The sequence below is a fragment of the Oncorhynchus mykiss genome, chromosome 10 (assembly GCF_013265735.2).
Source record: "Oncorhynchus mykiss isolate Arlee chromosome 10, USDA_OmykA_1.1, whole genome shotgun sequence".
Taxonomy (NCBI): Eukaryota; Metazoa; Chordata; class Actinopteri; order Salmoniformes; family Salmonidae; genus Oncorhynchus; species Oncorhynchus mykiss.
Genome location: NC_048574.1, coordinates 62,181,146 through 62,196,824, shown reverse-complemented (window position 1 = coordinate 62,196,824; position 15,679 = coordinate 62,181,146). Strand labels below are relative to the sequence as shown.

General features: G+C 43.3%; 1 protein-coding gene across 3 annotated transcripts in view; it reads right to left on the bottom strand.

Annotated features, from left to right (window-relative positions):
• LOC110534464 (zinc finger protein 528) overlaps positions 1 to 15,679 on the bottom strand; it is a 115,559-nt gene that overhangs the window by 75,358 nt on the left and 24,522 nt on the right. The window contains exons 2-6 of one of the 3 annotated variants that reach the window (XM_021619335.2): positions 13,555 to 13,685; positions 13,205 to 13,366; positions 8,415 to 8,567; positions 8,147 to 8,258; positions 6,596 to 7,951 (exon numbers count right to left, since the gene is read on the bottom strand). The exons of 1 other annotated variant lie outside the window; for it this stretch is intronic. In XM_021619335.2, coding sequence (XP_021475010.2) covers positions 6,900 to 7,951; positions 8,147 to 8,258; positions 8,415 to 8,567; positions 13,205 to 13,366; positions 13,555 to 13,685 — 1,610 coding nt within the window. In that variant the 3' untranslated portion in view covers positions 6,596 to 6,899. Of the gene's footprint in view, positions 1 to 6,595; positions 7,952 to 8,146; positions 8,259 to 8,414; positions 8,568 to 13,204; positions 13,367 to 13,554; positions 13,686 to 15,679 lie in introns of those variants that run through there. One more of the 3 variants, XM_036934476.1, reaches the window with a different exon arrangement.

Here is a 15,679-nt window from a genome sequence, read left to right as displayed (position 1 = left end):
AAAGTAGCCAGCCAGGATCCCCTGGGTTAAGAACTTTATGCCAAACAAGCTCTATTTTGGCGGCCTCTGGTACATTCTATTGGCATCCGAAATACACAGCAAAATTATTGAATACGTTACTGAGTTGTGTTGTGGTATTGTGTTATAAATGACTGAAAATGTATGAATTCAGTGTATTGTTAGTTGTTTTGGATATTGTCTAGGCCTGTATGATCCGGACTGTTTTCTAAGTAAGAGAACATTACACACTTTTTTTTAAAAACATTTAACCTGTGTTCTCTAAGATAAAGTATTTTACTGCAATATATGACTTGCTTTGGCACTGTAGTTTAACTGACACCTGGCCCAGAAAGACACTTTTCATACACAGCCACAGAGAAGTCCAATTAGAAAATCCCTAATTCCGTCTTCGGGCAGCTGTTCATTCCACACCAAAAAAATAAACTGTTATTTTATGGCATTTATTTTAAAATAAGGCTGTAACGTAACATGTCGGAAAAAATGTGGAGTTCAGGCCAAAGAGTTCAATCTTGGTTTCATCAGACCAGAGAATCTTGTTTCTCATGGTCTGAGAGTCCTTTAGGGGACGTTTGGCAAACTCCAAGCGGGCTGTCATTTGCCGTTTACTGAGGAGTGGCTTCCGTCTGGCCACTCTACCATAAAGGCCTGTTTGTTGGAATGCTGCAGAGATGGTTGTCCTTCTGGAAGGTTCTCCCATCTCCACAGAGGAACTCTGGAGCTCTGTCAGAGTGACCATCAGGTTCTTGGTCACCTCCCTGACCAAGGCACTTCTCCCCCGATTGCTCAGTTCGGCCGGGTGCCAGCTCTAGGAAGAGTCTTGGTGGTTCCAAACTTATTCCATTTAAGAATGATGGAGGTTACTGTGTTCATGAGGACCTTCAATGAGGCAGACATTTTTTGGTATCCTTCCCAAGATCTGTGCCTCTGCAAAATCCTGTCTTGGAGCTCTTGGGACAATTCCTTCAACCTCATGGCTTGGTTTTTGCTCTGACATGCACTGTCAACTGTGGGACCTTATATAGACAGGTGTGCCTTTCTAAATCATGTCCAATAAATTGAATTTACCACAGGTGGACTCCAATCAAGTTGTAGACACATCTCAAGGATGATCAATGGAAACAGGATTCACCTGAGCTCAATTTCGAGAATCATAGCAAAAGGGCTGAATACTTATGTAAATAAGCTATACATATGCAGAAATCTCTAAAAAAAAAACTGTTTTTGCTTTGTCATTATGGGGTATTGTGTGTAGATTGATGAGGGGAAAAAATAATCGAATCCATTTTAGAATAAGGCTGTAATGTAACAAAATGTGCAAAGGATCTGAATGCACTGTAAACGTCCACTTTAAAATGTGCAGTTTTGTCACACAACACAACATCTGTAATAAAGCGCTTTTGTGGATAGAAACTCATTCTGATTGGCTGGGCCTGGTAGTGGGTGCCCACCCATGGCTGCACCCCTGCCCGTTCATGTGAAATCCATAGATTAGGGCCTAATGAATTTACTTACAGTGGGGAGAACAAGTATTTGAAACACTGCCGATTTTGCAGGTTTTCCTACTTACAAAGCATGTAGAGGTCTGTCATTTTTATCATAGGTACACTTCAACTGTGGGAGACGGAATCTAAAACAAAAATCCAGAAAATTACATTGTATGATTTTTAAGTAATTAATTTGCACTTTATTGCATGACATAATTATTTGATCACCTACCCACCCTCCTGTTCTCCACTCATTACCTGTATCAACGTCAACAAAACAAAGAAGATGATCGTGGACTTCAGGAAACAGCAGAGGGAGAACCCCCATATCCACATCGACGGGACAGTAGTGGAGAAGCTGGAAAGTTTTAAGTTCCTCGGCGTACACATCACCGACGAACTGAAATGGTCCACCCACACAGACAGCGTGGTGAAGAAGGCACAACAGCGCCTCTTCAATCTCAGGAGGCTGAAGAAATTTGGCTTGTCACCAAAAACATTCACAAACTTTTACAGATGCACAATCGAGAGCATTCTGTTGGGCTGTATCACCGCCTGGTACGGCTCCGCCCACAGCTGCAAGGCTCTCCAGAGGGTAGTGCGGTCTGCACAACGCATCACCGGGGGCAAACTACCTGCCCTCAAGGACACCTACAGCACCTGATGTCACAGGAAGGCCAAAAAGATCAACAACCACCCGAGCCACTGCCTGTTCACCCCGCTATCATCCAGAAGGCGAGGTCAGTACAGGTGCATCAAAGCTGGGACCGAGAGACTGAAAAACAGCTTCTATCTCAAGGCCATCAGACTGTTAAACAGCCATCACTAACATTGAGTGGCTGCTGCCAATATACTGACTCAAATATCTAGCCACTTTAATCATTAAAAATGGGATGTAATAAATGTATCACTAGTCACTTTAAACAATGCCACTTTATATAATGTTTACATACCCTATATTACTCATCTCATATGTATATACTGTACTCTATACCATCTACTGTATCTTGCCAACGCCGTTCAGCCATCGCTCATCCATATATTTATATGTACAGTGCCTTGCGAAAGTATTCGGCCCCCTTGAACTTTGCGACCTTTTGCCACATTTCAGGCTTCAAACATAAAGATATAAAACTGTATTTTTTTGTGAAGAATCAACAACAAGTGGGACACAATCATGAAGTGGAACGACATTTATTGGATATTTCAAACTTTTTTAACAAATCAAAAACTGAAAAATTGGGCGTGCAAAATTATTCAGCCCCTTTACTTTCAGTGCAGCAAACTCTCTCCAGAAGTTCAGTGAGGATCTCTGAATGATCCAATGTTGACCTAAATGACTAATGATGATAAATACAATCCACCTGTGTGTAATCAAGTCTCCGTATAAATGCACCTGCACTGTGATAGTCTCAGAGGTCCGTTAAAAGCGCAGAGAGCATCATGAAGAACAAGGAACACACCAGGCAGGTCCGAGATACTGTTGTGAAGAAGTTTAAAGCCGGATTTGGATACAAAAAGATTTCCCAAGCTTTAAACATCCCAAGGAGCACTGTGCAAGCGATAATATTGAAATGGAAGGAGTATCAGACCACTGCAAATCTACCAAGACCTGGCCGTCCCTCTAAACTTTCAGCTCATACAAGGAGAAGACTGATCAGAGATGCAGCCAAGAGGCCCATGATCACTCTGGATGAACTGCAGAGATCTACAGCTGAGGTGGGAGACTCTGTCCATAGGACAACAATCAGCCGTATATTGCACAAATCTGGCCTTTATGGAAGAGTGGCAAGAAGAAAGCCATTTCTTAAAGATATCCATAAAAAGTGTTGTTTAAAGTTTGCCACAAGCCACCTGGGAGACACACCAAACATGTGGAAGAAGGTGCTCTGGTCAGATGAAACCAAAATTGAACTTTTTGGCAACAATGCAAAACGTTATGTTTGGCGTAAAAGCAACACAGCTGAACACACCATCCCCACTGTCAAACATGGTGGTGGCAGCATCATGGTTTGGGCCTGCTTTTCTTCAGCAGGGACATGGAAGATGGTTAAAATTGATGGGAAGATGGATGGAGCCAAATACAGGACCATTCTGGAAGAAAACCTGATGGAGTCTGCAAAAGACCTGAGACTGGGATGGAGATTTGTCTTCCAACAAGACAATGATCCAAAACATAAAGCAAAATCTACAATGGAATGGTTCAAAAATAAACATATCCAGGTGTTAGAATGGCCAAGTCAAAGTCCAGACCTGAATCCAATCGAGAATCTGTGGAAAGAACTGAAAACTGCTGTTCACAAAGGCTCTCCATCCAACCTCACTGAGCTCCAGCTGTTTTGCAAGGAGGAATGGAAAAAAATGTCAGTCTCTCGATGTGCAAAACTGATAGAGACATACCCCAAGTGACTTACAGCTGTAATCGCAGCAAAAGGTGGCGCTACAAAGTATTAACTTAAGGGGGCTGAATAATTTTGCACGCCCAATTTTTCAGTTTTTGATTTGTTAAAAAAGTTTGAAATATCCAATAAATGTCGTTCCACTTCATGATTGTGTCCCACTTGTTGTTGATTCTTCACAAAAAAATACAGTTTTATATCTTTATGTTTGAAGCCTGAAATGTGGCAAAAGGTCGCAAAGTTCAAGGGGGCCGAATACTTTCGCAAGGCACTGTACATATTCTTATTCATTCCTTTACACTTGTGTGTATAAGATAATTGTTAGATTACTTGTTAGATATTACTACACGGTCGGAACAAGAAGCACAAGCATTTCACTAACCTCGCATTAACATATGCTAACCATGTGTATGTGACCAATAACATTTTATCTAGGATCTTTATATAATCTTATTCATTTTGATCTAAAAGGCTAAATTGATCCTAGATCAGCACTCCTGCAATGAGAGTCTTTGTGGATACAGGCCCTGACCTAATACCATTCAGACAGTAGTTTACAGAGGGCTCACCTCAGTGAGACTGTGTGTGGTCCTGTGCTGCTCAGCTGGTTCCTCTGTGGGTTCAGGAGGTGGTGTAGTCCATTGACCATGTTCCCCTCAGGGTTCCCCAGACCCTCCTACTTCACCAGAAGCACTGGAAGACACAGGTGATAGACAAAACATTAAGAACACCTGCTCTTTCCATGACAGACTGACCAGGTGAATCCAGGTGAAAGCTACGATCCCTTATTGATGTCACTTGTTAAATCCACTTCAATCAGTGTAGATGAAGGGGAGGAGACAGGTTAAAGAAGGATTTTCAAGCCTTGAGACATGGATTGTGTGTGTGTGTGCCATTCAGAGTGTGAATGGGCAAGACAAAATACCTGCCTTTGAACGGGGTATGGTAGTAGGTGCCAGGCACACCGGTTTGTCTCAAGAACTGCTACGCTGCTGGGTTTTTCACACAACAGTTTCCTGTCTGTATCAAGAAGTGTCTACAACCCAAAGGACATCCAGACAACTTGACACAACTGAGGGAAGCATTGGAGTCGACATGGGCCAGCATTCCTGTGGAACGCTTTCAACACCTTGTAGAGTACATGGCCCGACAAATTGAGGCTGTTGTGGGGACAAAAGGAGGACTGCAACTTAATATTAGGAAGTTGTTTTAATGTTTGGTATACTCAGAATTACTCATTGCCCAGTGACATGAGCCTACAAGACAAGCTAAAGTACATATATGCTCGCTTCGAGGCAAGTAACACTGTAACATGCATGAGAGCATCAGCATCAATCTCTATTGCACTCCACACTGCCCTTTCCCACCTGAACAAAAGGAACATTATGTGAGAATGCTATTCATTGACTACAGCTCAGCGTTCAACACCATAGTGCCCTCAAAGCTCACCACTAAGCTAAGGACCCTGGGACTAAACACCTCCTTCTGCAACTGGATCCTGTACTTCCTGACGGGCCGCCCCCAGGTGGTAAGGGTAGAATATATCAGCCACGCTGATCCTCAACACGGGGGCCACTCAGGGGTGCGTGCTCAGTCCCCTCCAGTACTCCCTGTTCACTCATGACTGCACGGCCAGGCATGACTCCAACACCATCATATTAAGTTTGCTGATGACACAACAGTGAGACAGCCTATAGGGAGGAAGTTAGAGACCTGGCCGTGTGGTGCCAGGACAACAACCTCTCCCTCAACATGATCAAGACAAAGGAGATGATACACCAAACACACCAAGACAGTCATGAAGAGGGCACGACAAGGCCTATTTCCCCTCAGGACACTGAAAAGATTTGGCATGGGTCCTCAGATCCTCAAGACGTTCTACAGCTGCACCATCGAGAGCATCCTGACTGGTTGCATCACTACCTGGCATGGCAACTGCTCGGCCCCCAACTGCAAAGCACTAGTGCGTACAGCCCAGTACATAACCAGGGCCAAGCTACCTGCCATCCAGGACCTCTATACCAGGCGGTGTCAGAGGAAGGCCCTAAAAATTGTCAGACTCCAGCCACCCTAGTCATAGACTTTTCTACGCTGCTGATACTCTGTATATTATCTCTGTATATTATCTAATTATTTGCTACTTTTATTTCTTATTTATCCATTTTTTACAGAAAAACTTGTTTTTCTTAACTGCATTGTTGGTTAAGGGCTTGTAAGTAAGCATTTCACTGTAAGGTCTACTACACCTGTTGTATTCGGCGCATGTGACAAATAAAAATTGATTTGTACACTCCTTTGGGTACGTACACACAGATAAATACACATTCAACATGGAGTGTTTACCCATCCCCACTATGTTTGAGTCCTATACTGTAGTTACAGAATGACTTCATTGTTGTTAAACTCACCATGGTGGATAAAAACAAGTCAGTTGTGGGTAAAAACAAGTCAGCTCTGATAAGTCAAAAGTCATCATCAGACAAACCTGACTAACTTATGAGGTGTACAGTAGGTGTTAGTTATGTGGGTATGTGTAGGTATATTTAGTAAGTGTATAATGGTTATAAAGCACTGTTGGGTGTATGCAGAATAGGGTGATGTATATTAAAGAGAGTCTCAATGAAAGTCTTAGAATGAAATGTCCCAGTTTGTTTATTTATGTTAAATACACCATATGAAAACCACACGTAAATCTGCATAAACTTCATGAACTTTATTAATTTTCTCATTAAAAAGTGTCTTGGGAAAAACATTTAATAGTTGAATGGAAGTAATGAAATAGGCATTTGTGAACATCATATAGCCTACACAGTATTAACACAATCTGAAACAGACTCGTTAGGCTTATATATCACACAATGTCTGGATGCAATATTCTACCCAGGAATATTCAACACTGAAATATGTTACTATTGTTATTCCAAATGCATCTGTGGCTATTTTCTGCTGACAATTAATGTATCTTTGTCTTTAATGCAGGATTCGATCTAAACGTCTAACGAGTGAAAAGGCTACATTCTATGTTATGGTGTTTCTGCTGGTGTATCCTGAGGTAGCTCTTCTCTGAAAACCTCTTCCCACAGTGCGTACAGGCAAACAGCATTTCTACCGTGTGGACCTTCAGGTGCATCTTCAGCTTGTGCTGGTGGGAGAACCTCTTCTCACACTGGGTACAGCTGTAGGGTTTCTCCCCTGTGTGGACCCTCTGGTGCCTTTTCAGGTCACCAGCCTGGGCGAAGCGCATGTAACACTGGGTACAGCTGAAGGGTTTCACCCCTGTGTGGACCCTCTGGTGCCTCTTCAGGCTGGACGAGTGGGAGAAACTGACCTGGCATAGGTGGCAGCTGAATGGTTTCTCCCCTGTGTGAATCCTCTGGTGAATCTCCACCTGTTTGGGGAAACTGAAGGCTTTCCCACAGAACGAACATGGGAAGCGCTTCTCTTTGGCACTACCACCTTTACTGATAGCGTCTCTACTACTGTCATTTGTCAATGGGCTTGTGTAGCTATTTAGTGTTGAGGCACTGGCATTGTCTGAGGTCTGGTTTAACAGGAGAGTGTCAGGAGGATGAAGGCCAGGGAGTGTCTGTGTTGTTGCAGGGTCCATGTTCCAGTTGATAGATCCTATAGAAGGCAGGCTGAAGGCAGCACCTGTTAGGGGGTTAAGCTGAGGCACCATCAGTCTCTCTGAATCACAACTATAGGAGCAGGACGGAGCATCGCTAGTAGAGTCTGTGTCTGTTCTCTCCTGCTGCATACTGACACCGCCCCGTCCCCGCAGACCAAATCTACGCCTGGTTTCAGCCAGTCTGTTGTCATGGAGACTAAGTTCAGATGTTGCTTTGTGTTTGACTGTCTGTTTCTGGTTGTGGTTAACAGTGTTGTTCCCCAGCCCAGAGTTGAGGACGCTGTCCCATCCACTGACCTCCACTATGTCGCCTCTGGTCTTGGCCTGCTCAGTGATGTTGTCACCTGAGCCCTTGGTTGCACCTGTCTGGGTATCCAAGATGGCCACCCAGTCTCCTCTGTTAGCCTCCAGCCAACCACCTGCAGGAAGTTACAAAAAAGACTTCACATGTCAGAAAAAAACTACACATTACATTTTTGTTTGAGTTAATTACCTTGTGAAGTAAATATTATAATTGGGTTTTTTTTGCATTTAAAGAAAATAAAAGCCAGGTGGATCACTATTCCCATTGAAGATCTATTACTGTATGTAGGCTATATGTATTTCTCTCTTACTTTGCTCCCCCATCTTTAGTCCACTCAGCAGATCAATGCTCACTGGTCCGTCTTCTATCGTCTCCTCTTTGACCAGCAGCAGATCAGGCTTCCCTTCCTCCATGTCTACTGACTGTAAGAGATACAGAGTGAGAGGGTGTTGGACTTAGAAATCTGATATAAGCATCTTCTGATTGGACAATGAGGGATTGCTATGAGTACTATGCAAACAAGTTAGTTGATTTGATTACTTGACCATCTTTAATGGTTTGATAATTCAAAGGCTCACCTCAGTGAGACTGTGTGTGGTCCTGTGCTGCTCAGTGGGTTCAGGAGGAGGTGTAGTCTGGTTGTCCTCCGTGACCATGTTCCCCTCAGGATTCCCCAGACTCTCCTCACACCCCTCCTCCTTCACCAGCAGTACCTCTGGACCCTCCTCCTCCTGGAAGAGACAGGTAATACAGATTATACAGACATACACTCCCTCAGGTACATACACACAGATAATGGAAACACTTTCAACATGGAGTGTTTACCCATCCCCACTACATTTTTTGTCCTATACTGTAGTTACAGAATTACTTAATTCTTGTCCAACCTATCATATAGCCTAGTGTCCCTGATTGACTCTGTCTTCCCCCTCCCCTTTTGTGCCTTCCTAGTTCCCGTGTCCGCCCAACGTAAACCCATACCCTAAACCATACCCTCTACCCCTTACTTCTCTTTTTATCCGTCCTGTTTCGTCTGGTCCTTTGATTTTAAATTGCATTATTATCACGGTAGACATAAATATTTTGTTGGTAAAAAATAAGTTGGCTACGATAAGTCATCATCAGACAAACCTGACTAAACTATGAGGTGTACAGTAGGTGTTAGTGTGCGGGTATATTTAGTAAGTGTATAATGGTTATAAAGCACTGTCAGTGTATGCAGAATAGGGTGAGATCAGATGTACTAAAAGAGTCTCAATGAAAGTCTTAGAATGAAAAGTCCCATTTAGGTGTTTATTAAACATAAACAAGTTTTAAATACACCAGATGAAAACCACACAAACATCAACAAAAAAATCAGCATGAACTTGATAAACTACATTAAATCTCATTAAAAGTGTCCTGGGGAAAAAATGAAGTAGGTCAATGGAAGTAATGAATGGAGGTAGTGAACATCATATATCCTACACAGTACAACCACAATATATAACAGACTGAGTGTACAAAACATTAAGAACTCTTTCAATGACAGATTGACCAAATGAATCCAGGTGAAGGCTATGATCCTTTAATTTTGCCACTTGGTAAATCCACTTTATCCAGTGTAGTTGAAGGAGAGGCAGGTTAAAGAAGTCTGGAGACATGGATTGTGTATGTCTGCCATTCAGAGGGTGAAATGGGCGAGACAATAGATTTAAGTGCCTTTGAACCGGGTATGGTAGTAGGTGCTCAACAGTTTCCCGTGTACATCAGGAATGGTCCACGACACAACTGTGGGAAGGTGTTCGTACGGTTTGGTATACTCAGTGTATATCACAATGTCTGTAGGCAATATTCTACTCAGGAATATTCAACGATGAAATATGTTACTCTCCTTATTCCAAATGCATCCGTGGATCTTTTCTGTTGACAATGAAAAGTATTGTTTTTCTTTAACCCTTTACACTCCTGCCCGGGTTAAAAATGGCAGATTTTGACACTGATAAGCACTTAAATTGGAACAAAGTGGCTGTACAGTAACATGCTATACATGACGTCAGAGCTCAGGGTCTCAGAGCTGGATGGGTTTTGACTGACAGACGTTCTGAACTTGAGCACCACATGACAAGCAGATGCCTCTGACCCTCCTGCTAATTGAGCAACTTTTGCTAATGTTTTTTATTGTCTGAGTGAGGGGAATGTAAATTGAGGGAAATGCTGAACATTTAAGAGGTCTGTGGTCATGAAATGTTGGCAGCCGGTTATTGTCATGCAAAAGACTGTAGGTCTCACCGTAACTGACCGTTAATGAACATAAACGCGTTTAGCATCCCCAGGCCTCAGACTTCGGAACATCTACATAAAACATTAATGATATGAATAACATTTATTTCAGAAGAACAGAGTGTGAGTTGGCCTATGCTATCTGGCTCTGCTCCATGACATAGGCCATATTCTTGTTCATTTAGCAGACAACATATGCTTAAGTCCCGTGACATTATTTGATTTCATAGTAAGAATAATAGAATTGAACTCAGCTGAATAAAAATAGAGAGGATATTTTTCCCATTACTGAGCGACCGCGCAGATGAAGTGGCTATGTTGAGCGTAAAAGTTAGCATTTGAAACAGGTCCTATATGCTAGTTTGAGTTATTTGGCAACAAATACCTTAGAAAGCAAAAACATATATGGGCTGCATGGTGGGACTATAGGATATCGACAATTAGGCGCATAAACTATGGGTATGGGTGTTTTGATTTTTAATCATCACCGTAGGAAGTGCTGTCCATTCCGTTGTGTTAGGATTTAAAACAACATCCACAACAACCATGTTTCACACTGCTTCAACCTGCTGTTGAACTTCTTTCTTCAAATTTGATTATCACAGTGTGGTGAGCTTTAAAACGTACTACAGGCGCTCTGTTTTGATGATCAGTGTTTGACGTGATTTTCCATTGCATTTGCATTGCTGTCAGAGTGGTTGAGGGACAATAGAGCCCCGAGTACCAGGTCATTAGGACCTGATGGTCATTAGCAAGTTGGGTACTACCAAAGCATGTCCAGTGCATAAAAGGAGATTACCATGGCAAGTGGCATTTTACTGCGGTCATGACTCATGACTGCTTGTGTGCCGGTAATATGGTCACGGCAACAGCCCTAGATACAAGATGACATGGGGTTATACCCTGAGTTGTCTTGAACAGAATGAGCCCGTTTGTTGTATTGTGATTTTTTTTGGACCACGCATTTGAATTTACTTATGACTCCATTCTATGCGTAGCAAAAGTATGATCTGCTTCTCTGAATTGCCTTATGAAACCTAACACTAAGATCGTATTTTATAATTTAGCTTTTATAATTGATGTTGGCAATAGAGCAAGGTTTCAAATTATGAACACCTGGCCCAGATTGTGATTTATAATGGACCGTTTTTGGATTTCCTAAACAACAGTAATTGTGTAAAGGCGGGGATGCAGGGCTGTGTTCCAAACAAAACCACTACAGGTTCTGGTCAGTCCCTGGATGGGAGACCAGATGCTGCTGGAAGTGGTGTTGGAGGGCCAGTAGGAGGCACTCTTTACTCTGGTCTAAAAAATATCCCAATGCCCCAGGGCAGTGATTGGGGACACTGCCCTGTGAAGGGTGCTGTCTTTCGGATGGGATGTTAAACGGGTGTCCTGACTCTGAGGTCATTAAAGATCACATGGCACTTATTGTAAGAGCAGGGGTGTTAACCCCGGTGTCCTGGCTAAATTCCCAATCTGGCCTTCAAACCATCACGGTCACCTAATAATCCCCAGTTTACGATTGGCTCATTCTCCCCTGTAACTATTCCCCAGGTGTTCTCAGTCAACTTACCTGGTGAAATAACAAATTTTAAAAAAATTAAAAAATTAAAACAAGTGTGATTGATCTAGTTCCTCAACGGCACAGCTAGGAGAGCAAAAAGAAAATCACCTTAAAGTTGAAGACACTTCCTTAAGTCATAAAAGTGCATTGAAATTACTTCATAACTGTGTACACTTTGGAGAGGTGTGTTGCTGCTTGGAAACACCAGTTAGTTCTCTCACTCAAACCCTGGTCATTTTTTTGTCTTATGTTGCACCAACCCCACATTTTCCTGGAATATTCTTATTTTGTTACTGAAAGTATCCAAAGTATGTTCTGATTTTATTTTTAACAAATGGGGCAAAGTAGAGTAAATGTAAAATGTGCATAAAATCAACCATGTAATGTTTGGATTCAGGTTTGTATCAGGAGAACTGTTGTGTCCCCACCCTCAGTCTAATCATTTTCCCATAATCTCCAAACTGTTCCCTTTTGATTGCTACCATGGTTATGCAATCCCTAGTTCTTCTGTAAGAAACATTTTGATTTAGCCCTATCCATATAGGCCAATTCTCACAAGTGTAAGGGGTTAAAGTAGGGTTTGATCTAAACGTCAGACGCTATCAAGTGGAATGGTTACGGTCTATGTTATAGAGTGGAATGGTTTTTCTGCTGGTGTATCCTGAGGTAGCTCTTCTCCGAGTACCTCTTCTCGCAGTGCACACAGGCAAACGGCCTCTCTCCCGTGTGGACCTTCAGGTGCATCTTCAGATGGTTCTGGCGGGAGAACCTCTTCTCACACTGGGGGCAGCTGAAGGGTTTCTCCCCTGTGTGGACCCTCTGGTGGATCTCCACTTTCTGGGGGCAGCTGAAGCCTTTGTTACAGAACATGCAGAGGAACCGTTTCTCTTTACTATTGCCTGATGTGACTCCTCCTCCCCGAGCCTGGGCTCCAGCCCAGTCGTTTGAGTTCAATACCTGATCGAAAAGGCAGCGTCCGTGTGAATTGGAAGGCCCCATCGAAGTGGACACTGGCTGGTAATCTCCAAGTGTGTGTACAGGGGAGTGGTTTGTGACATTTGGATTAGTCGCTAAGCTTTCCCTGTAATCTAAGAAATCGCTGCCCTGTGAGAGTCCGTATCCTAGGTGACTTTCTGCATTCCATGTGGGAGGAGTGTCACCCTCCACTTTCACAGTCACTTCATCTACGACGAGACCCTCCCCTTTCTTATCTAGGCTCCCTTCAGAGTATACACTACTACTGTACCGGTTCCAGTCCCCTCTAGACAGATCAGTCTGTGTCTCTAAACACAAGGATATGTTGCCAGGGTCCATCTCTGTAGTAGAAGAACAAGACAAATCATTGCCAGTCTCTAATGCATCTTGATGGGAAGGAACCGTCCTCGGGCTCGGGTTACTGTAAAGTAAATACTCTGAGCCGGGAGCAGGAAGACAGCCCAGTCTCTCTGGGTCTGATCTGTGGTCAGAGCCTGTGTGTAAAAGCCTTTGCGTTACAGTTAAAGTCTCTGTGTCTGTCTCTGACTTGTGTCTGTCTCTGACCTCCGTGATGCTGCGTTGGGTCCTGGGCTGCACTGTGGCGCGGTCATCCCTGGCTACAGGGGGCACTCCAGCCGTTCCAGTCTGGATGTCTCTGCTGTGCCATGGGTCCTCCTCTCCTTCAGGCCTCTCCTGCTTAACCCCAGGACCTGCAGCATCTGCTGACTGACACAAGAAGAGAAGAGGTTATTACAGGTGCATATTAGTTTAATTAGATCATGTCTCACAAGCTCCCCTATGGCAGATAAATGAGGATATACATGTAAGCAAATGAATAGCTGAGGGGAGCCTTGCTGAAATAAACTGGCCACATTTGATGTACTGTAATTTTGATGTAATACTATTACACAAACCTCTATCACGATAACATGCTGGGTTGAGGTTCCACTCCCCTCATCAACAGTGATTGGTTGGTCATCTCTCCATGTATTGTGTTCCGCTGGCTTCACAAAGCTCCTGTGGCCTCCAGTGAGATGTCCTTCACCTGAGAGAGTGATTGGGGGAAAAGAGGTGGTTAGGTTAGCTACTGTCAGTGTGGAACAGTATATTGTACCCTATTGACACTGTAGAATTGGCAAGGATGTAAGGTAATACTTCAGATTACTTCTTGATATACACTACTATTTATAAACTCAGCAAAAAAAGAAAACGTTCATTTTTCAGGACCCTATCTTTCAAAGATAATTCGTAAAATCCAAATAACTTCACAGATCTTCATTGTAAAGGGTTTAAACACTGTTTCCCATGCTTGTTCAATGAACCATAAACAATTAATGAACATGCACCTGTGGAACAGTCGTTAAGACACTAACAGCTTACAGACGGTAGGCAATTAAGGTCACAGTTATGAAAACTTAGGACACTAAAGAGGCCTTTCTACTGACTCTGAAAAACACCAAAAGTAAGATGCCCAGGGTCCCTGCTCATCTGCGTGAACATACCTTAGGCATGCTGCAAGGAGGCATGAGGACTGCAGATGTAGCCAGGGAAATAAATTGCAATGTACGTACTGTGAGATGCCTAAGACAGCGCTACAGGGAGACAGGACAGACAGCTGATCGTCCTCGCAGTGGCAGACCATGTGTAACAACACCTGCACAGGATCGGTACATCCGAACATCACACCTGCGGGACAGGTACAGGATGGCAACAACAACTGCCTGAGTTACACCAAGAACGTAGGCCTGTTGTAAGGCAGGTCCTCACCAGACATCACCGGCAACAACGTCGCCTATGGGCACAAACCCACCGTCGCTGGACCAGACGGGACTGGCAAAAAGTGCTCTTCACTGACGAGTCGCGGATTTGGGGTAATGGTTGGATTTGCGTTTATCGTCGAAGGAATGAGAGTTACACTTGCAGGTGCCTTGGTGGAAGAGTGGGGTAATATATCACAGCATGAACGGGCAAATCTGGTGCAGTCCATGAGGAGATGCACTGCAGTACTTAATGCACCTGGTGGCCACACCGGATACTGACTGTTACTTTTGATTTTGACCCCCCCCCCCCCCCTTTGTTCAGGGACACATTATTCCATTTCTGTTCGTCACATGTCTGTGAAACTTGTTCAGTTTATGTCTCAGTTGTTGAATCTTGTTATGTTCATACAAATATTTACACATGTAAACGCAGTTGACAGTGAGAGGACATTTATTTTTCTGCTGAGTTTAGATCGATATGTTCCATGCATCACATTGTTTTAATTGATTAAATAATAAGAAGTGCAGTAAGTCATGAATCTGGTTAGAATATGATATGTCTTTGTGCAGGACAGATAAGTAATCAGGGGAATTACTACATAGTATCCAAAAACTGACCAAGACCAAATTCTGGCTAAAGGGCATTTTCACTGCTGCTCCATTTCACTCTATATGTTCATTAATGTTATTTACATAGCATGTCATAAAAATTGAGAATTTAGCGTTTCTGCATTTCACCGGTTAAAACGGGCCGTCGACATTTCTTGGTTGTAAGCGAACCACAATATCCAGAATTCATTGTGATTTCAAGACGTAGTAGAGGTGGAGACTCTCCTTGAGAAATATCTCAACTTCAGTGTTTGTAGCCAGCACTTTCAGCCCGAGGATTTCGAACAGACCTGAAGTCTCAACTGATGGGGTTGCCAGGTGTCACGCCTACCCCCCCCCCCCCCCCCCCCCTCTCCTCCTCACCAATCCAAGCACCATCATTATGCACACCTGGACTTCATCACCTTGATTACTCTACATTTATTTAGCCCTCTGTAGCCTAACATGCTGATCAGACACGTCGCAAAAATAAATTTAGAAATACATGTTATTCAATTATTGCACCCACACTGCTCACGCCGCCAACAAGCATCTGCTTTGCCAAGGGCTAAAATAGAACTCATTTATATTTCTGACCGCAGATCACGCTGCAAGTTCTGCCTCTCCCATCTCCTCATTGGTTATATCCACGTGGGTGATTGAAAGACGAACTGTTTTGTCGGTCGTCGTG